The 21,870-nt window shown below is 38.0% G+C and overlaps 1 protein-coding gene across 2 annotated transcripts in view; it reads right to left on the bottom strand.

The window, feature by feature from the left end:
* Window positions 1–21,870, bottom strand: part of SLIT2 (slit guidance ligand 2) — a 335,837-nt gene that overhangs the window by 38,430 nt on the left and 275,537 nt on the right. For both annotated transcript variants that reach the window (XM_051967476.1, XM_051967477.1), the window contains 3 exons: window positions 16,027–16,151; window positions 15,690–15,787; window positions 14,278–14,417 (listed from right to left, as the gene is read on the bottom strand). In XM_051967476.1, coding sequence (XP_051823436.1) covers window positions 14,278–14,417; window positions 15,690–15,787; window positions 16,027–16,151 — 363 coding nt within the window. The remainder of the gene's footprint in view (window positions 1–14,277; window positions 14,418–15,689; window positions 15,788–16,026; window positions 16,152–21,870) is intronic.

Raw genomic sequence — 21,870 nt, 5'->3', positions numbered from 1 at the left:
TCCAAAAACGCTGATTATTCCTGTTGAGGTCCAGTCAAAAAAAGAATATCAAAAGCAAATCATATCAGTCGGTTCCTTTGTAATGAACCCCACATGACTTCAGTAAGTGTCACGTTCCAGGACAGAGCTACGGAAAGCTGTCTGCCAAGGTAAAGGCTGACAGCGATCTTAGACTTGGGCTCATCAAAGCACAGATTAAATGAGTGTCCCTTTGTGGAAGACTGAATACAGTGGATTTAATTCATTGGTTATTCATAAGTTTCTCTGTAGATCAAAAGAAAGAATGGCTTTGCAGGAAGAGCATTATTCTGGCCACTCCCTCACTCTATTCCATCCCTGCCAAGCCCATTGTGAGTTAAGGGTATATCATGCCTGAAATAAACCAGAAAAAATGTCAAAATTAAGATTTTAAATGGCGTTTTCCATGCTAGAGAACCACAAAGCTCTTGTTCTAAAATTCTTCTTGGTGGGACCATAATTCAGTGGGAAGAAAAAAACTTAAGGGATCAAGCATTGGGTTCTCCCACTAACTGGCCATTCAACTTGGACTCTTGGGCCAATGATGGGTTCTTTGAGATTCTGGGTTTCCTCATTTGTAAAATGGAAATATCACAGGATTGTGATATTTGTGTATGTATATGTGTAAGAGGAAAAATGCAAGTGAAAGCGTTCTGAAAATCATAAAGAAGCAGATGATTGATTATTAGTAATACAGAGCCGTTCTCTCTGGTCAGGTTCGCCCTAGCCACACCGAGATGAATCACAGCCAACATTTACACAACACTTAACTATCTGCAGTGTGCTTTACATGCAGCCTCTCATTTGGTCTTCACAATGCCCCTGGATGATAGGTGCTGTTACTTTTATATATATATTACACATACATACACACACACACACACACACACACACACACACACACACACACACATACACACACATAAAGAAGCTGAGGCAAGAAAAGTGACTTGTCCAAAGGGAGACAGCTTGTGTCTGAGGCAGGAGGATTCAAACTCCAGCATTCTTGATTACCATTCCATCATTCTATCACTGTGCCCCAACTCACGGGTAGTTTATAGTTAAAGAAAGAAAAATTACTTTTAACAACAAGAAAATACTCCTGCTTCCAAGCTTGCAGATTCTAATTTTTGTTCCCTCTGAAGCGGGCTAGTTATGCAAAGGGGACTGTAGAACACAGGAACTCCTTAAAGATGTTAGAAGCTAATTGTATAGGAGTTTTATTTTCTACTAATATCAGGGGGATAATTGTAGAGCATCTTGGGAAATGTGAAACGATCCTGAAGAGCTAATATTGTTACAGCTAGATGATGCGATTTAGAGAGCCCTGGGCTCAGAATCAAGAAAACTCAAATGTATAAGCTCAAATCTGACTTCAGATCCTAGCTGTATGACCCTACACATATCACTCAATCCTGTTTGCCTCAGTGTCCTCATTTGTAAAATGAGCTAGAGAAGGAAATGACAAATAACTCTAGTATGTTTGCCAAGAAAACCTCAAACGGGATCACAGAGTCAGATTTAATTAAAATGGTTCAACGACAACAGTGAAAAGCTAATGGCCCAGAGGGAATAGTCCAGCTGTTCTCTGTAAAATGAAGGGGTCGGGATGATGTCTGGTGTCCATCCCCACATCTAAAATTCACATTGTTTGTCCTTCATTTGAGAGAGGACCAAAGACATCCCAAGATGATAATTTGGCATAAATTGGATTTAAGGGGAGCAGAGTTGCACCAAGTTGTCAGCCTCATGCTCCCTTCTAAAGTAATGGTCTAGTGGCAAGCCATCAGTCACGATGATTGACATGGCTGGGATGCAGACCACATCTGACCAGACTGCCCAGCTCCCAGCACCTGCCCGCTTCGGCTGCCCTCATGGCCTGTGGGACAAACTATTCTCATTCACCCACTCTGCAGGAGGATGTCTTCATTGACTGATGGATAGGTCAAAGGTCCAATATGGAGCTCCAACATTCTAGGATTTCATTGATTCTCAAAACTATCATGAGATGCAATACACAAAGAGCTCTGCAAAACATGATTCATTTATAGAAAGACTGGCTATAATTTATCAACGGGAAGCTGCCAATTAGAATCTCCCTGCAGCAATCTCTCAGGGGGGTCTTCTTAACCTGAAGCAAGATGTCGGTAGTTTGTTGGCCATGTTGGCCAAAGATGAATCCTGCCCCCTCCCACCTGCCGAGAGAGAAATGACGGACCCAAAATGCTCAACGCAACACACGCTTTTGGACATCGGCAATTTGGGAATTCTCCGTGGTTGACTAAATCATTCATGTTTCTCTCTTTTTGTTCCATTCAATGGGCAAGGGAAAAACAAATGCTTGTTAACTGAAAAAAAAATTACATCAAAAACAATAAAGTGACAATCACCTGGTACAATCACATTTAAAATCAGGGTGAATAGACCAATAAATGGATCAAAGAAATGTTCAGTTTTCAATTGGGGGCTGAGAGCAAAGTTCAATGGGAAGTCTCCCTAAAGCTTCCCTTTCCTAATCTGAAAAATGTAGGGTTGCATCATCTGGTCTCTGTGTCCCTTATGTTTTTAAATCTATGATTCTATGACTATCTATCTTAGGGTGTCCATATAATAACATTATAATGTTGCTTAAATTTAGCTGTAAAAAGGAGAGGGATCATAATAATAATCTTGATTTATATAGTTTTTAGAGGTATATGAACACCCTGAAGATATATAGTCATAGGACCATAGATTTAAAAACATAATTATTTGATCCAAGTTGGGAAAGTTCTGAAAGATATTTTTCAGATAATCTTCCTTTCTGCTAAAGCTGTTTTAAGAAAAGAGTAAGTCTACACATGTTGCTAAAGTTACTTTGGGAGGGGAAAGGAATTAACAAATATCTATGACTGATTTTAAAATGTTACTTTATAAGTAAAACTGACTAGGATTTATAATTTCCTCATTTTCCCTATGAGAACTTTCATTATATTTCCAGCACATTTAAACTAGATGGAATAGGAAAACATGGATGGGTCTCAGCTATTTTTCCAAAGGCATCTTTTTGGATCCGAGTATTGTCCATAACAGATAAATCTTTTAGGAGCTTGAGCTCTCAGTGAGGGGTAGAATTGGATGAAAGACTTGCCTTTCTCCAATCTCTCCTTCTGCCAGAGAATGCCCTTCCTTCTACAGCACTGAGGCAACACAAGACCAAACAAAATAAATAATCTCTTCCCCAAGCCCTAGTTTTAGGGGAACTCAGGGACCTGAGAGGAAACTTTAGGAAAACAATAAAACACAATGTTCTCCATTTAGCTACAACGGCGGACTCTCCTCCTTGTGACATTGCTGAGTGATCTTGATCCAGTATTTCAATCTCTCGCTCATCCGTCAAAGAAGACCCACTAGCAAATCTCTGGAGCTTCTAACAATCTGTGGGTCCACTCACACTAGTTTTCCTATTTAAGACGTGCCTGTGGCAGAGCTTAGTTATTTTTCAAACAGAAAGGAAAGTTAATTTTGATAACTAAAGGGACATAACTTACGGCAACTATCAACCAGACTGCTCTCACTGAACTTTATTATACGGGACATTTTAAAATCCAGTTTCAGGAGCGGCATGAAAGTTTGGCTGGTCTGAAGAATCCCCAGGGCACAATGCAGATATTGGAGACTCAGATTGTTCTTTTAATGTATTTATCCTTTGCTACTGCTTATGCCCAGAAAACACCTTAACAAACCTAATTAGAATACAGTATTGCTCTGTGTAAATATGGGGATGGAAAGAGGGATATAGCAATTTGGGCAGAGAGAAAAGATTTGCTTAGTGATCAAGGATGGTCCTTGTTCTACTAATTCATGTAAGGGATACTTCAGAAGTGCTTTTGATCACAGTAAAGCAAACCTACTAGATGACAACATTTTAAAAAATCTCCTCAATCACATAGGGACCAGAACCATGTTCCAGGAAGCAACTGAAATCAAAAGGGCACACAAGTGAGATCCCTGCTCAAAATCCCTGGAAAGGGGTGAGCAATTGCTGTTCGATGATGTTAGTGAGAGAGTGGAATGACACCATATTTTCAATTTTATGTCCACATATTTTTCCATATGTTGGATGGGCAAAGTGAGCTCAGAAATGGAGGAAATGGGTAGGGGAAATGCTGACCTACTACAAGAGGCCATTCTTCATTCTCCCGGTATTATTAGTTCTTTCTTCTTTACATCACTTTGTATCGACTGTCTACTAACTCACTTGGATCTTCATATCTCCTGATTATTTACTGACTTGTCAAGATTGGATCTTGCCAGGAAAATAGAGGCTCTTTAAAGGTCAAAATAAATAAATAAGGAAAAGAAAAACCATTTTATTTTTGTATCCCAGAGTCCAGAACAACTCCTTGCACATAGTACGTGGGTTAAGGTTTGTTGAATTGAGGTTTAAGAATTTTTTAGATAAAGGAAATCTAGGAATTCCCAAAACAAAATTTTTGTGATTTCTATTGGCTTAAGTTATTCATTTCTTTTTCCTGGTCTGTTCAACATTAAACTAAAAGTCATTAAAATTTATAAACATAGGTAGACCACAAAAATAAGACTCTGGAAATTCATTGGAAACAGTGAATTATTAGTAACTATCTCTGAATGAAGTGACTCTGACCTGCCAGTAAGCCATTTCTTGCGTTTGATGTGTTCCTTTTTTCTTCCAGAATGGGATTTTATTCCATTAAGTAAAAACTTAACATTTTCAAAATATTTTATAACTTTTACATAGAATGTTCTTTTCCCCCCTAGAATATGTAATATATGGGTTTTTGTTCCCATTTTACAGATGAGGAAATTAACATTTTGAAAATGACATGATAAATTTATGATTACAGAGCAAAAACATGGCAGAAGCACAATTTAACAGTCTCCCGATTCCCAGTTCAATGCCATTTTTACTATGCCACAGCCTACATCAGTTTAATAAATGGATGTTGCTATAATTTGTATGCAGTGCTCTGAAATGCATCCTATTACTATGGAATAATTAATTCACCTTCAAAATAGGAGTAATAAATTCCCTAGAAATAGTTTATTCCCCAGCAGGACAAAACTCATTATCATTAAAGCCCCTTAAACCTAACTTAAGCACAGCCTTTTGATCTACTTCATTATAAGTGAATTTTTGGTATTGGCCTTTTGTGGATTAAATAAGACGATGCTCAATTTCCCCTTAATTTTAACAGTGTATAAATCTTACTCTCCAAGAGTATGCGGGATGGAAGAATTATAAACACTCGTAAAATATGACTAGATTCTAGCTCGTGACACTTATGTCCCATAATAATCAGAGAAGCAAATTTACTCATCATTCATGCTATCAAGAACATAGGGGAAAAAAGACTGATAAAGGATATTCTAAAAGTTATAAATATATGGGAATAAAAGTATATTGTTAATATTGCTCTCCCTACTTATCATTTTTTAATATTTAAACTAAATTCAGGATTTCTGTGGATTTTCCCTTATTACAACCAAGCTCTGATTGTCTATCCTGTCTACTATCTCTTGGAAGTTTGCCTCAATAGGGGGATTTGCCTCATTTTGTCTTTACGTTTAAAAAATGACAATGGAGCATCAGGCTGTCTGTGATTTATTCCACTCTTTGGCTTTCCAGTTGGCAGAGAACTCAGAAGCCAGAGCTCAAAACTTGCACTTTCCAGATGACACTTAGACCTGTGGAGTTCAGATGACTCGTGTCTGGGGCAGGGCCGGAGTCCAGAGCCTCCCTGGAGAGATGTTCTCTTCCCACTGGACCCTCCTGTCTCCCTCCCTGACCCCAGCCAGGTCTCCAATTAATGCATTTCTTTGAGGATATCTTTTATTTGTTCCTCCATGATAGCTCTCTGCTGCCATCTCATTTTAGCATGGGAAGGATGGCTGGTCCCCATATTCTCCTACTCGGTTCTCAGAGTTCGTATTACCAAGCTGGAGAACCTGGTGTCCCTTGCTGAGCAGGGAACCAAACAGCCCGCTGTCAGAAGGCAGGCCTAAGAAAAGTTATCACCAGAGCGGGGACAACCACGGACGGATTCTGTGGGGCACAATTCCTGACACTATCTTCTGATAAGTGAAGGGGGTGGGGAAGGACTCCTATCACGGAGGGATCACCAAGGGAAATTGGAGCTGGAAAAGATCCTAGAGGCTGCCGGGGCCAACCTGTTGGTTTTTCCAGTAGGGGAAGAAAAGGAAATTAGGAACTCATTGACTTGCCCATCTAAGAAAATACACAAACATTCTGGCCCTGAAAGCGTGCTGGGTTTGGGTTCCAAGGGTCTTGGTTGGAACACTGGCTCACTACTCACTATCTGGGGGATCGTGGACCAGAAACTTAATGTCTTCACACCTCAGGTCATCTGTGAAATGAGCCGATTGGGTAGCTCAGTAGGACTACTAAATAAAACCCATGTAAGAATCCCTGTAGGCTCCATATTGATTTAGAAATCCTAAATGAACAGAATCTGTATTTCATTATATTTTTATTTATTTTGTTAATTTTATTTTAATATGGTTCAGGCAGTGTTCAGGAGCATTGGGGGGGGGGGCCCAGGGCCCTAGGGGATGTATGTTTGGGTATAAATGTGTTTGTCAACTCTGGGCTAGAAAGACTCCGATATTTCTTCCAGCTAATACCTATGTCCTTCGGTCATAAATTCGAAGTAACTAATTTATTATAAAACTCTAAAGAACAAAAACCAATTACACATTATATATGAAATATACCTTTATGATAGCTTGGCTTTTGTTTTCTGGGTGAAATTAAAGTCTGTTTAATAATTCTTCAGGAACACAGGCTTATTTCCACTGCTTTCATAGAGAAACCCTTTATTTCAAAGATTCCTAAAATTTTTGGTGTTTCATGGATGTGTGGGAGTCTGATAAAATTAATGGCTCCTTTCTCAGAACGATGGTTTTAAATCTGACAGTAAAATACATAGGATTATGAAAGAATCAATCATATTAAAATATGTGGCTGTGGTTCAGTTGTATCCAACTCTGTGTGACTTCATTTGGGGTTTTTTTGGCAGAGATATTGGAGCGATTTGCCATTTTCTCCTCCAGCTCCTTTTTAGCGATGAGAAAACGGAGGCAGGGTTAAAGTGGCTTGCCCAGGATCACACAGTTAGTAAGTGTCTGAGGCCAGATCTGAACTCAGAATGACGTCTTCCTGATTCCAAACCCAGGCTCACTCTACCCACACCAGCGAGCTGGCAATACGCAAATTAATTCAAGTGTTTAGAGCCCAGCTTACTGCCTTTGAAAATATTTTCAAAATAGCTCTTTAATCTTAAAATGCTGTTCTTTCTCCAATTCGGTCACACTTCCACTGGCCATTGGAAGCAGCAAAGGAGAGGGACTTTTTAGGCATGATTTTGAGTCCACATGTCAAGAATTCATCAGTGTGGGAAGTTCCCCAGAGTCAGATCTCACAGTCTTAGACGGACGTAGACTCGCCCATCGCCACATAGCTGAAAAGCCAGGGGCTTAGGTTGTCCTCCAACACAGAGCACTTCTGCATGTTACACATTATTTGGATAGCCCTGTGATTTCTTAAGCATCAGGGATAAGAAGGATGATGTCTACTTCACTCATATTTGTTAGAAAGACATCATGGCAGAGCATAGATCTTAAGAGTTCCAGTCCCCGAGTTTTGCTACTTACTAGCCATGTGGTCTTGGGCAGTTGGTTTCCACATTTGTAAAATGGATATAACATTATCAGTGGCACTTGTTGTGCCTGCAATGTTGTGGGGGAGAATTCAATGGGAAGCTGCATTTTTAAACCATTAACGTGCCATGCAAATCTAAGTTGTTATTATTATTATTGCTGCCTTCTTTATGAAAGCTGAATGCTCAAAGTGACTCAGGATCTTTACAGTTTGTTAAGGGAGCCATATTTTGCTACATGGGGCAGGTAATAAGAGGGCTTTCTTCTGAGATTCTCTAATCACAGAACTATTATTATGTAACTCTGATGCTACTATGGAACTATTTTGCTTATGGAAAAAACAACAACAAGGATTCCCTGTTTAGAAAGCATTTGTTTTTTCCAAGTTTAAGTTGATTTTAACATTGTTAAAAGAAAAGGTTAGAGAAAAGAAATTCCTAATGAGAAATTTCAGTTAGTAAGGCAACCTTTGGGAAGAAACAAGATCTTCCAAAGGCTGGAAGATTGAACTATTTCAATGATTTAAAATAGTAAAACCCTGCTGTGTTTTTAGGAGGAAAGATATGAATTCCATTTAGGAAACCCCACGGTACTTCCAAGGAGCCTAAGTTTTTCCCCAAGATTTCTAATATCAATATTCTCCTACTGATGTTATACGGCTGTGAATTATGAAACACAGAGAGCTCGAAAGAATCGCCATAGTAAATTGCACAAAAGATGATGAAGAGGGAATGGCAGGGATGCACAAGCAACATGTGGCCCGCGAAGATTTGTATGTGATGTGATGGAAAAGACATCTTCGGTGACCCTTGTGAGCCACAAAGCTGGTCAAGGAGTGAGAGGGAAATATAACAGATGAACAGTGCAAATGGTAAAATACTAAATGACAAGAGGAAATGCAATCAATTTTTTAATAAAAATTTATAGGACATGGAAAAAATCATGCCTGACAAGAAGGTTTGAGTGGATAGAAACATATTTATGAAGAGGAAAATCACAGATCCTTTAATGTGCTTTTTATACCCTATTTAATTTGATCCTCAGAAAAAAACAGTGAAATATATAATTACCTCAGATTTATAGATGAAAAAATGAAGATTTAAAAAGCCTTCATGCCCATTGCCTATGGTTATACATTTAATAAATAATTTACAGCAGGTAGCCTTCAAACCCAAACTTTATCTGATCCCAAGTGCTCTGCTTTCCCTACTATAGCATATTGGTTCTCATCATATCTTAAAATAAATTCCATTAATAGCATTCATAGCTGTTAAAAGAATTAATATTTGTCTAAACAAGATACAACTGGTACATTAATTTACTCAAGAACTAGATATATTGTTTTAACTCTTAAAAGAACATAAATCTATATTTGTATAGACAATATAAGTGTTTTAAATTACCTTCATACAAATAAATGATACGAGTTAATGGCTAAACCACTCCAAAAGAATAACCTTAATTTTCCATTATCAAAATAAAATGTAGCAAGCTGCTAAATACTATATTTCTTTATTCATTTCACATTCCACTTCGTAATGTCTAAGACCATTTGATTGCTAAGTATGTGCTGGAGTCTAAATGGAATTTTAACTCTTTTCTTCAAGACTGAATTCTTTTATTTCAGCCTGAATATGAATATAGTACTTAAAAACAGGATGCCTAAGGAACATCACAGTGCACAGAGCCTAAAGTCAGGAAAACTCACCTTCCTAAGTTCAAATCTGCCCTCAGACATTTACTAGCTATGGGGCAAGTCACTTGGCTCTTTTTGTCTTTGTTTCCTCATCTGTAAAATGATCTAGAGAAAGAAATGGCAAACTATTCCAGTATCTTTGCTTAGAGAACCCCTGAATCACAGAGTCAGATGCAATTGAAAAATGACTGAACAGCAGCAAAACCTAAAAACATCTTGTGGATTAGTGGAAAAAAAAAAATGAAGGTCTAATCATTTAACAGTTACAGAATAGCATGCATTGGGGCTTCTGTTTAAAATTCTTAGCTCTGGTCAAAATTATGCAGTATCTTTTTTACATGAGAACCTTCCCCTTCTCCTTTCCTCCCCCCAGTATAGCCATGCTTCTTATTGCAGTGACTTTCTGCACATTTTTTTTGGAGGGGAGTGTTGCTTAATCCTGTGTAGTAGATTGTTTGAACGTGACCGAAAGCCTGTATGGTGAGCTTCATAGCATTTATTTTATGGAATATACCAAGCGATATTATATCTATGAAACTTGTACCCCAATCTGTGAAGACTTGGAAGAGATCTGAGATTTCACTAGTGTGGGGATTCTCAGATTACAAGACTTTCCCTACCAATTCAGGCAGTCCTCTGCTTCAGTGTCCAGGTCATAGAGACCGTCCCACAGTCAGGACGAATCAGAGCTGTGGCTGGAGCCCAGCTCCTTCTGTCCTGGAAGCCAGATATTCATCACACCACGCTGCCTCTGTTTACTCAATTTATAGCAACATTATTAGGTATTTGAGAGTGGCAGGGCTTTTCCTCCTTCCATGAACAGAACTAGGATAATTGCAGGACATTCGCCATCTTGGAGCACATGTTTCTTGTTGGTATTTTCCAATCATTTTAAATGTGGGTAGGTAACTCTAATTATATCTACATATGTACACAAACATATAGATCCCCACAACACATCAAGGATATACATTCTGATCTGACACCTCAATTGGGGTTTTCCCATTATTTCTTTTACGATGTTCACACAGTAGAATCCATGCATCTTTACAGGGAAAGGAAAGCAAGACACCACAAAGAAAAATAGGCTGAAAATACGACTAACCTTTTTCCACCTCATTCAGATTAGCAGCTGGCAGCAACAAAGACAGAAGAGACAAGAGACTTTTACATTCTAATACAACAGCACAGCACATCAAGCCAATGCACAGCTACCGCAGGGAGATGCAAGGTCGACATAACAAAGTGAAGCAAGTTTCATTAAAAAACTACGGCAGGGCAGCAACACATAAACCCCCACAGAAACACACAGAAACGAAGTTTAAAAAGGATGTGCCCTCCCTGGCCGTGGAAAACTCATCCATCTGGGTGGCTCAGTCTGCACAGCTGATGGTATCGTGCAAAAAAAAAAAAAAACTGATTGATTTGGAAGATGGATGATTAATGGCAAATATTTAAGCACCTTGATTTTTTAAGCGAATGTGATGTTATAAAAATAATTAAAGTATACTTGGTATAATTATGGAATCTGTTTTAGGGTTTTGCCAATTTCTGATTTGCCTTTATTCTTCATTTTTATGTTTATATTTATTGCTAAGTTCTAGGGCATCTTTGTACATAGCATTGAGATTCTAGTGTTAATTAAGAAGCATAATCTTGTCACTGTAGATCCAACACAGGACTATTAGAAAATATGGAAAACCAGAATTTTTTATTTCAATTCAACACCAAAGTTGACAGCAGCTATTAGGAAACAGTGTCAATTTTCGAAACATAAATAAAAAGGAACTACACACCCCCAATTTTATTTTTTTCCTGGTTTTTGATTCATCTTGTTTAAGAAATGCTTTGAAGATTTACCTCCAATGGACATCTTGGTTGTTGAGAATTCATTTGAGATTGATTCCAATTATCTTATTCAGCCAGAATTAAATTCCAAAGTGCCTGATTTAAATATCACTTTGACAGTTTCAAGATCATATTCTTCATGGCAACTAATTGTCCTCTTTCAGAACCGGATTTAAACTCTGAGTTGTACAGAATCATTATTTTCAATGGTCTATATAACTATTAGAACAGATAATGATTTGAACTATATAGATAGAGAAGAAAATCTTTGATGAAGGAAAGTGGGAAAAATGTTACACATATATGTAAAATTATTCCTCTATCCATCTAAATATCTATCTGTCTACTTCTTTATGTCTCATTCTGTTTTTCCTGGGAAGGGAAAGAAAAACACTTCATTCTATATAACAAATCTAATATTAGACACTATATTGTTTTAGTCACTTGAAGCTTTGGAAAATGATCATTAGAACTTAATGACTAATGAAAATCTTCCTCTCTAATATTTCATTTTGTTGTGAATATGTCCATTTTCACTGCCCATCCTTTTGATTTTCTTTTATGTACCTAATGGGTTCCCTGTTAGTTTGCTTTTCATTCTCTGTTATTTAAGAATTTTGTCTCGCTAATTATATTAACATCTTTACTTGTGCTCTTAAAATAGTTAAGTAATTGCCTTTGCAATATGAATTTACAAGGTTTTTCTTGCTGTTTTATTTGCTCCTCCTTAATGGAGTTCACTTATCTCTCACTGTAAGGCTTTGAGGGACATTGGGGAAAAATGCAAAACCTTCAAAGAAAAAGCAATTTGTGACTTGAGTGATTTTTAAACAAAGGCAACATTATTTTATTCCCCGAACAAAACAGTGTTTCTGTTTCCAGGTCTCATGCTCGTTAATCAGCATTCCAAAGTTAAATTTAAAACAATACAGCCACATTAAAAAACAGTCCTCCCTGACTGCAGGCTTGGATGAAGCAGGATATGGAAACCCTCAGGCCCAATTTATACTTTCCTATAATTAAATGCGCATCTATGTGCCACTGATTTCAGTCTTTGCAGATGGCTGTTTGATATTTTGTAAATGAGCTCATTTCACATATGGACAAGAACGCCATGGATGCTTCAGCTCATTTTCAGAAAACTTCCATACATATTGCAACTCGTATTCAGAAGCTTTCATGCTCTGCAGTGGTTAACTAACTACCCGGGCAAGGGCAAGAGAGACCCAGGCCAAAGTCAAAATGATTTTTAAAATTCCATTTTTTGTATGATCTGCTGAAGAGTCATCATCTTGTTTATTTTTTATCTTTGAAAAAACATTATACTTATAATCTACCAAATATGCTTCAAAGTATAGCAATAATAATCGAAATGGTTTGTTTTTAGACCAGGTTTAAGAGTTCTTCTATACACAGGTGCTGAACCTAAGTGATTATTTGAAATAAGCAATGGCCAATGTGAATGGCAAATGGACAAGCTGCCGCATTCGGTTTCCCTCATATTTTTTTTTGGAGAAACATATGCTGTTATTTGTTTAAAAAGTGATTTGGCAGTGCTCTATATATTTTAGAAACAGGTTGCAAACAGTTGCTGTCAGTAAAAGCCAGGTGACTGATAATGTTTCGTAGCATAAACCAGAGGAATTGGTAAACAGTTCCCACTGTGCCATAAAGAATCCTTAAGGCAGTTCTGAGTACAGCAGATGGCAGAAGGAGCTGATAGGAGTGTCAGGAAAACAGCTTGGAGAACATAGGTGCACACACAGGAAGAAGGCTCAAAAGAAAGGCAGAAGAGATGAAAAACCAGCAAGCAATGACTATGCTAATGTAAAAAAAAAAGGGGAGGGTTGGTTAAAGAGAATAGAATCCAACTCCTCATGTAATATCTTATGTAAATTATCCCACAAATGAGAAAAAAAGGAGAATAACTTGAAAATCAAAGTCTGCCAAGTCATTACTTCTGCTTGTCCAGGAGCTTATCAGAAACACACACACACACACACACACACACACACACACACACACACACACACACATGAACAGGCACAAATTAAACTGCTTCCAATTTGTACAATTAAAGAAGTGAACCTTGGTTTCCTGTGGTTGTCATTTTACTAAGTGAAATATTTAATTATACATTGATGGTTATTCAAGCAAATATTCTTGAAAAAAAATCCCAGGTAATTGGGGAATCATTCATATAATAAAGTCCGATATAACCTATTTTTCCCATTTTTTTCTCTAAAAAACGATGCGCAACCTTGGCTCGTAAATATCAGTGTCTCTATGTACTGGATTAAGGAATAAGGTTATTAAAAAGTAATGCTGATTTTGGGGAAAGGAGATGACTGTTCATGTTAATTACCAAGCAAGTCAACAGGAATGGTTAAAGCTAACATGAAAGGGCACATCATGAACCTGATGCCGATTTTATGTCAAACTAGGCTTTTTTTTTCAGGACAAAAGCACGGTCATATCCATAAAAATTCTTAGGAGAAAGCTATTGAGCAGTATGGAGAATCTTGGGCAAACTAACACTTCCTGTTCGATTTTGGTGTCATTTCCCTAATCTTATTGGGCCATCAATAATACTTTATGAAGCTACTATGACAGCAAATCATAAATGAAGAAACTCATACAGACGTGTGTAAGTTCTTTCAGAGTCACTAGGATCTAGCCAAGGAAATACAACTCCCCTTTATTACATGTACACAAATGGGCTGGTTTGTACCAGAGCCTTCTCTGTCCGCTAATACCTTTCATGAGTGGGAATAAAAGTTCCTCCAGGCTCTCTGGCTCCGTCTCTTGGGCTCTGGGCCCTTTCTCAATCAGCTCGCCCCCAAACCAGCCAAAAGCCATTTCTTTCTTTGCCTCCTCTCAGATTTCTGACAATACCCAGCCCTCCCTCTCCAAGCCCCAGTACGTCTCATTCCCCAGGCCCGGTCTAGTCTCCTGAGATTTAAGCAGACCCCTGGTCTGCCGCTGTCACCCCGTGAGTGAGCCTGAGGATGGCCTACCTGTGTACTCAGGTGGGCAAAGGCACGTGTAGTTGTTAATTCCGTCGACACAGGTGGAGTTATTTTCACAATCATTGTCTTCACAATCATCAACGTTCACTTCACAATTTTCTCCTTCAAATCCGTCAGCACAAGTACACCTGCAGTCCAGAGTGGAGGAAAGAACAAACATTTCCCACTATATTTCTGAACATTCAGAGTTCGTGTTCTGAAAATTACGGATTCACCAATTACAGAGCCTTTAAATGTGGAGAAATTGAGTTTTAAATGACTTTAAATGACATGTTGCAAGTACCAATTTAAAATAATGCCCTGAAAGCCAGAAACTAAAAAGCCTCTTTGGAAAAGGGAAAATCATGCTTGTTTTTTATGATGGCAAATGGTTCCGCGTCCTTGAAAGTCAAAAGTGTGAGTAGATTTGCAAGTCAGAAACCCAGGCAAAGTGTATTCTAATGTCCCAGATGTTTTCAAATACCTAGTTGGGCTGCCGTGACATAATTTGTGATTCTATTGTAAGGTTGCTCGTGACTGATGAACAGCTGGTTTGGATTTTAAGTAGAAACCTATTATCCTCTCTCGGATGCCCTTGACCTGGAAGTGGGGGGAGACGGAAAAAGTTGGTTTTTGGTGTTTTGACAAAGTGTGTGTATGCACCTTCAAGTCCTCATTAAAACACAACTTTGACGTGGTATAAAATGTTTACAATTTAAGCTTGATTAAGTGGCCAGATAATCTTTGGGTACGGTCTAGATGGAAAATATAGGGATAATTTCTTAATGAATTGCAGGAATGAAGAATGTTTCTTTTAAGAGTGGCATTTCTAACAAGCTTGAGCAGTAGATTAGCATTCTTATGTGAAATTATTAGAGTCCTTTAATAAAGAACTGTATTTCATAATTCATGAAGTACATCTGGAGTAATTGTACTGTATGATTAAATAACTCCAGATTAAAAATGCTCACAGCATGTTTATCTACTGGCATAGTAGCTTGGAAATGAATCATTAATTTTCTGTTTCAGTGGGATTTACATCTTATCATTTACATGCTGTCTGTTAAGGCAATATACAAAACAACAGCTGAATATGAGGCTTTCAGCAGGGGGCTAGCCAGCTATTAATTAGCATAATGGAACCAATACTGTGTCTCTCCCTGATCTGCCTCGACTAATCATAATGTGTTTTTTGGTAATTCTCATTTAAAAAGCACACTGAGATTTCCGAGGACACTATAGCTTCTTAATGTTTCAATGCCACAAGGAGGAACCAAAATGATAGTAACTTTTTCAAAAGATTCTCAAGTTCTCTCCCTTTTAATATCTGGCATGTGAAAGTCAAAGCCGTTTTTTGGATTCACTTTTCCTCTTCCAGAGTTTCAGTTTCAGAAGAGTTTTTACCCATGATATCAACCTACCAGAATCCATCTTTTTCTCCTTCTTTTAAATGACAAGTTCCACCATGTTTGCATGGGTTACTGATGCAGGAGTGGATAGGAACATCACAATCCTGACCCTGGAAACCAAATGATCCAAGAAAGCAAAAGTTGAACATCAACAAAGAAGAGCTTTTAGTACATAAAGGCAAAGAGGGAAAAATGTTCTCCTTCCCTTTCTTCTTCCCTTCCCCCACCATTTTGTTTCTCTCTCTCTCTCTCTTTCACACACACACACACACACACACACACACACACACACACACAAACACACACTTTTCTTAGGTTGTCTTTTTCCCAAACTTTCCCCTCTACTTACCTTGAAACCATATGGACAAGTGCATCGATAGAAGTCGACAGGATCATTGTTACAGGTGCCATCATTTTTACATGGGTTAGATAAGCATGGACTACATTTCGCGAGGATGTTAACATCCACAGGACCTAAAAATAGTTTCAGAATCTGTATTACCTAGACCTTCATTCATTGCTATGAATTTTCACAATTCTTTAAAGAATCAGTGAATTATCTTCATTATTTATACAGTTAAATCTCAAGATATAGTTAAAGGTTTTTCTTTGTGCTATAACAATTAAAATTGGTTAATAAGGTGATTCCTGACATAGTATCATGGAAATATTTACCCTTTGGGGATTATATTCTATCATAAATATATAAAACAGGCACAAGCAAGCAATAATATTTTTCATTTTCATAAGAATTTTTTTCTAAAGGGTTCTTAAATCAATGAGTGAATTTTATTATACTTGGATAGATTTAGATCTGAAAGACTTCAGAAATCTTGAATCATTTTACAGCAAGGCACAGAGAAATGTAGTTATTTGCCCAAAGTCATATAAGTAGTAAGTAGTAAAACTGGAATTCAGATGCATTCAGTGAGCCATTTTGCTGCACTATATTTTTAATAATCCTGTGAGATAGAGAAATGAAGGAATAGAGAATTAAAGTGATTACCCGAGTTCATATAATTAGCTAGTGATAAAATAAAGACAAAAACTCCAGTTTCCTGGCTTCTAGTTAATGTTTTTCCTCAGAAAGACATACTTCTCCTAAAGAAACAGTTTAAAATTTTTCTTTCCTGCTATTTTTATTATTTGTAAAGCGGGGACCTAGGAGCAAAGGATTGTGGGAGGACAATAACAAAGGAAATAACTCTTCTGTTGGGTAGCTTCCTTATGGGAACAACTGCAGGGAGTTTTGATGTCAAAGTAAGGCTCGGCATTGTTAGTTTAGTTGGTTGATGCCTGGTGCTAATGGGGCCAAGGTCACTGGTTCAATCCCCTTAAGAGCCAGTTTGCTTTCATGGCTGAGTTCCATGACCACAGACTGCACCCTTAACCCTGGCCAGCTGTCTTGGAAATATATGCCATTGGTTCCAAGGGGCCTGGAAAAGGGGCTGGAGAGGAGATGAGTCAGTGCGAATTCATCACCTCCACGGGAAAACAACTCGCACCCCATGCTAATTGTAGAGCAGCTAAGCAGAATTATCTCTGCGCAGGAAACACGGGTGGACAGTGCCCTTGTTTACTGTCATGGGAGTGGTGGGGGCAAACCTGTGCGGCCCTCACCAGATTCACTTTCTGTCCCCTGCTTGGGGAAAGCAAGCAATCAAGCTCTTCACAGGGCTCCCAGAGACTGCAGATTTCTTAGAAGTGAAACAAGTGACGGAAGGGGTTTTCTTTTCAAAGAATAAACTGTATAGCCACTTTTAAATATGTCAAAGAAACATGTTTTCTTTCTTTTTTAGGAGAATATACGTGTGTTTGTAAATATATACACATATAAAATATGGCTTCAATGGAGAGAGTGCCCACCCCAGTAAGATTTCTCATATATATACACATATGTGTATTCCATATGTATCACATACTTATATACACATTCAATTATTGTTACTTTAAAATGTATTTTGACATATAAATGTGTGTGTGTGTGTGTGTGTGTGTGTGTGTGTATGTGTGTGATTGTCTCACTGGGGAGAATGCTCTCTCCACCAAAGCGAGGGGCCACTTCTCTGTGCCTTCCCACGGTCAGGGACTTTATCCCTGGGCTGCTTGATCCTGGAGGGCAGAGCCCTTCAAAGTCAGCCAGGCTTCTTGCAGCAACAAGCAGCCCTCCCTGCTCCCTGCTCGAAGGCTCAGTGGGTAGCAGCTCCCAGAACTTAAGACCTAACGAACTTACGGGGTCCCCTCTAAGGCCAGTCTGGGCTCTGAAGGACTTTATGGTAGGAGTCACTGACAACATGCAAAAAGGGAAAGTGTGGGCCAGGTGCAGAGGTGTCTCACAGCCTCCTCCCTCTAGAAGCTGCTATTACAGCCAAAAACTGTATATGGTACCATTAGAGTATATGTATATATCCTGGTACATGAAGTTGTAACAGAACAATGGGCTTCTAATTCTGCTGTTTTTGCTCCAAGAAGGGAGAAGCCGGGTGGCACAGTGGGAAAAGCCCAAAGTCAGGAAAACTCATCTTCACAAGTTCAAATCCAGCCTCGGACACTTACTAACTTCGTAACTCTGGGCAAGTCACTCAATCTGGTCTGCCTCTCTTTCCGCATCTGTGAAATGAGCTGGAAAACAGCACACCACTCTAGTATATTTACTAAGAAAACCCTTAATGGAGGCAGTCAAGATATGAATGAAACAACAGAAGAACAGCTACGAAGGCACTAGAATTTAGTTAGAGAACCATAGCTAAATAAGTAGTATTTATTTACTTTTTTTTTAACAGGGACAGCTATATTAAACTATATTAATCTATATTAAACATACATATCCTAAGATAGAGCATTGGGATCTGATGTCCCTTAATCGTGAAATACATCTAGCTTCCTTTCCTTATCTCAGACTGCTTCCCTTTGTGAGCATTAGATCACATTCATCTCTTTAAAAGTTTCAGGATTATACATCTTCTATTCCTTTGCTTGGACTGTTGTTGCCTTAACTGGTTCTATAACTCTATGGCAAGATAACTCATTCTGTTCTATATCCCTGCCTCTTTCCATCTTTCTGTCCATTCTATCTGTCCATCCATTTTGAGGTCCTACCATCCATTTCTAATATGCCTTTCTCAAGAAAGTCTTTCATGATTCTATATACTTTAAGGAATGATCTTTCCATCCTCAGCACCCCCTGCCATTATCATACAGCCCACACTGGAGAATTCTTCTATTTTCATGTTGCTTTCTTTCACTTTACAATTATTGTACAGTGTTGCATAGTTGTGTATATATTATAACTTCTCTTGCGTGACTGTAAGCCTCATGAGAACAAGAGCTAATTATCTTGGTATCTCACTTCATACCTACCAAACTGCTTTGTACTTAATAACCCCAGATAAATGTAAAGAAAGATTTCTATGTATTTTTTGTTGCGGTGGTTTTGCGCTGCAGTCTCCTTATTTTCACAGGCCTGCAATTACATTGGGCATTCATGGACTGATCCCAATGCTGATTAGTACTGAAACTTTAACCAGATCAATTTTTCTGAATTTGACTGGTTTGCCCCTCTTTAGGTGAGCTGGTAACCTTATTATCCTTGAGGGTTCATCATATTAGCGAATGTTATAGTGTAGACAAACACTCAGCCTTAGCTCAACTGTATCTCAGATCACAGAAATCAAGCAATCCAGCATCCTCCGGCTCCTTAGGACCATGGATTCTAGGTTTGTGCTGGCTTTTCTACTGATTAGGAAGATAAAAGGGGAAAACTGGAAAAGAAGCAGATACAGTAGAAAGATAGATGATAAGGAAGCTTCCATAGCTCAACATATCTTGAGCAATACTTAGGAAGCTTTTATGATTTAACTCTATGCTGTCTTCTCACATTATTGCTGTTATTTCTGTTTAAAATTTTATAGCCAGATAGTTATTTTCACCATCATTATTAATTACAAGCTGCTTTTATTTGTACTTCCCATAGGTTTATGTGTACAGAAACACCGGGTTTATAGATATTCAGTTATAATTGAAAATCTAAATCAATTTTTCTCTCCACAAAAGTAATATATGTTCAATGGTCCCCTTGCCCTGACAAATTTCAGAAAACCCTTTTATTTTTTGCAAGGCACAATCCACTAAGTTGTAGGAAAGAATTTAGTTCTACATCCCTGGACACTTCTATGACAAAGGAACCACCTACATGTATACCAGTGAGTAGGTTAACATTTCTTTTTTGGCAGGTAATATACAACTCCTTCTTTTTCTTAACTACCTGGAAGTAACTGGTAGACTAGGGAGAGTGGAGGAGAGATACATGAATGCCTTTCCTGAGTATTCCCCTTTCTACACTTTATTTTCCCATCATAGTGAATTACTTTCTTCTCCTTTTCTTGTTCTTTCCTTTCCTATCATTCTATCTATGTTCGTATCTTCCCCAACACAAGTACCGGAACGAGCCTTTTTCCTGATCTCTATTAAAATTTCCCTTTTCTTTTCCAAGTGGCACTTCCTTCTCAAAACTACTATTGCTGAAAAGGCCTTTTCTTTTTCTTCAGATTTCTTGTGTCAATTGGCCTGAAGTTCTTTATACTTTTTGGGTCATTATTGGTGGCCAGTTATTCATGGACTTGTCTTTCTTCTCTAAACTCCCATTAGATATTTAACAATTCCTTGAGAATAGGTCTCTGTGGTGACTCTTATTAGCTCCAGAATATACTACACCTTGTCTGGTGCAAAATGAGCATTTACTAAATATCGCTTGGATATGGGTAACAAGGGCTATCACTCCTTAATGCAAACTTCCTGATCAAATCAACTCTAAAGAAGAAAGGTGAATTTAGGAATAAATATTCTTCTTACTTATCCCCACTCCTGACTGTGGTACAAGGGAAAGTCCAGTTTTTCAGGCATCAGTGTGGCTGGGAGACCACCACACATTCATTCTGGGACAATGTCAAAAAAAAAAAAAATCAAAGTTCTTTTTCAACAATCTACATGCAATGTTTTGTAATCCCAGTGAGAATTAAAGTGAGAATTGGCAGTGAATCAAAATTTGTCACGACACAATGCGATGCTGTAACGTATTTCTAAGTAACCAGTTAGGCTCATGAAGATAGTGCTAGAAATGAAAACATGAAGTTGTCTTAAGATCATTTAACAGATTAGGGAAGACAAGGATCCAAATTTGGGCCAGAAGTATAGGGTAAAGCCATTCAAGATATATAATGGAGAAACTTTCTGAAGAAAGGGAGTCAGAAAATTTTAGGAATATTAGGACATTTGTAATTTTTTTCAGGGATTTTTGAAACCATTGGCTATCTCCTTCTTAGCCTTCAAGTAATAAAATGATTTTGATCTTCATGAAACACAACAAGGCAAGCTTTATCAGGCCAACGGTGAACAGAACTGGGTTCAACAAATCTTTTGTTAAGTGTGTCTGCACTGAGTGACCTTTATGATTTTGAGTTTTACCAGTTCTGATTTGAATATGCTGCCTACAAGGAAAAAAAAAAAAACTATTTGTGGCCAACTTTGGGAAAATGTAGATACTTAATTCATCTTCCCATTAAAGATTTCTCTTTAATGATATATTTTCATGCAATTTACCTTCTTTTCTACTTAAACTGCAATGGATTTCAAAACACATTAAAATAATGCTTTCCATATACTATTACATGGTAACATATCCAGAAGAGAAAGGAAAACTCTACTTGAAAACACAGATTGTTTCCATTGCTCTTGAAATGAAAGCACCCAATCTATACCCACTACTCTGATTTAGTATCACTAAGAAAGCCTGACAGCACAAGTTCTTCCATCGTCCACAGACAGAGATGGGTTTGGCTTAATAATGCAAAGGGCACAAAGTTTTGATGAACAATTTGTCTTTGCCATTTCTTTTCATCTTTAATGGAAGTCCTGTCAGGCCTTAAAAACCATTACAGCTTATATGCTGGCTTGCTTATTTGACTCAAATGACTAGCTATGCACCTGATACCAATATTGCCATCCACAGAGAATAGGATCTCATTTTGATTTATTACCAAAAGCTCCAGCCAAAATTTTCTAACTGTAACCTGAAGTCTGTCCTCACTCAAGCATCCCTCAGAAACATGAATCAAATAATAAAATATTTTATCACTGCCCTTGTATAGAAGTCAGAGCTGAATCAAAGACAACTCAGGAAATACTCCGGAAGAAT

This window comes from Antechinus flavipes, chromosome 6, assembly GCF_016432865.1.
Source record: "Antechinus flavipes isolate AdamAnt ecotype Samford, QLD, Australia chromosome 6, AdamAnt_v2, whole genome shotgun sequence".
Taxonomy (NCBI): domain Eukaryota; kingdom Metazoa; phylum Chordata; class Mammalia; order Dasyuromorphia; family Dasyuridae; genus Antechinus; species Antechinus flavipes.
Note: the sequence above shows the minus strand (reverse complement) of the source record. Positions and strands in the feature narration are given on the sequence as shown.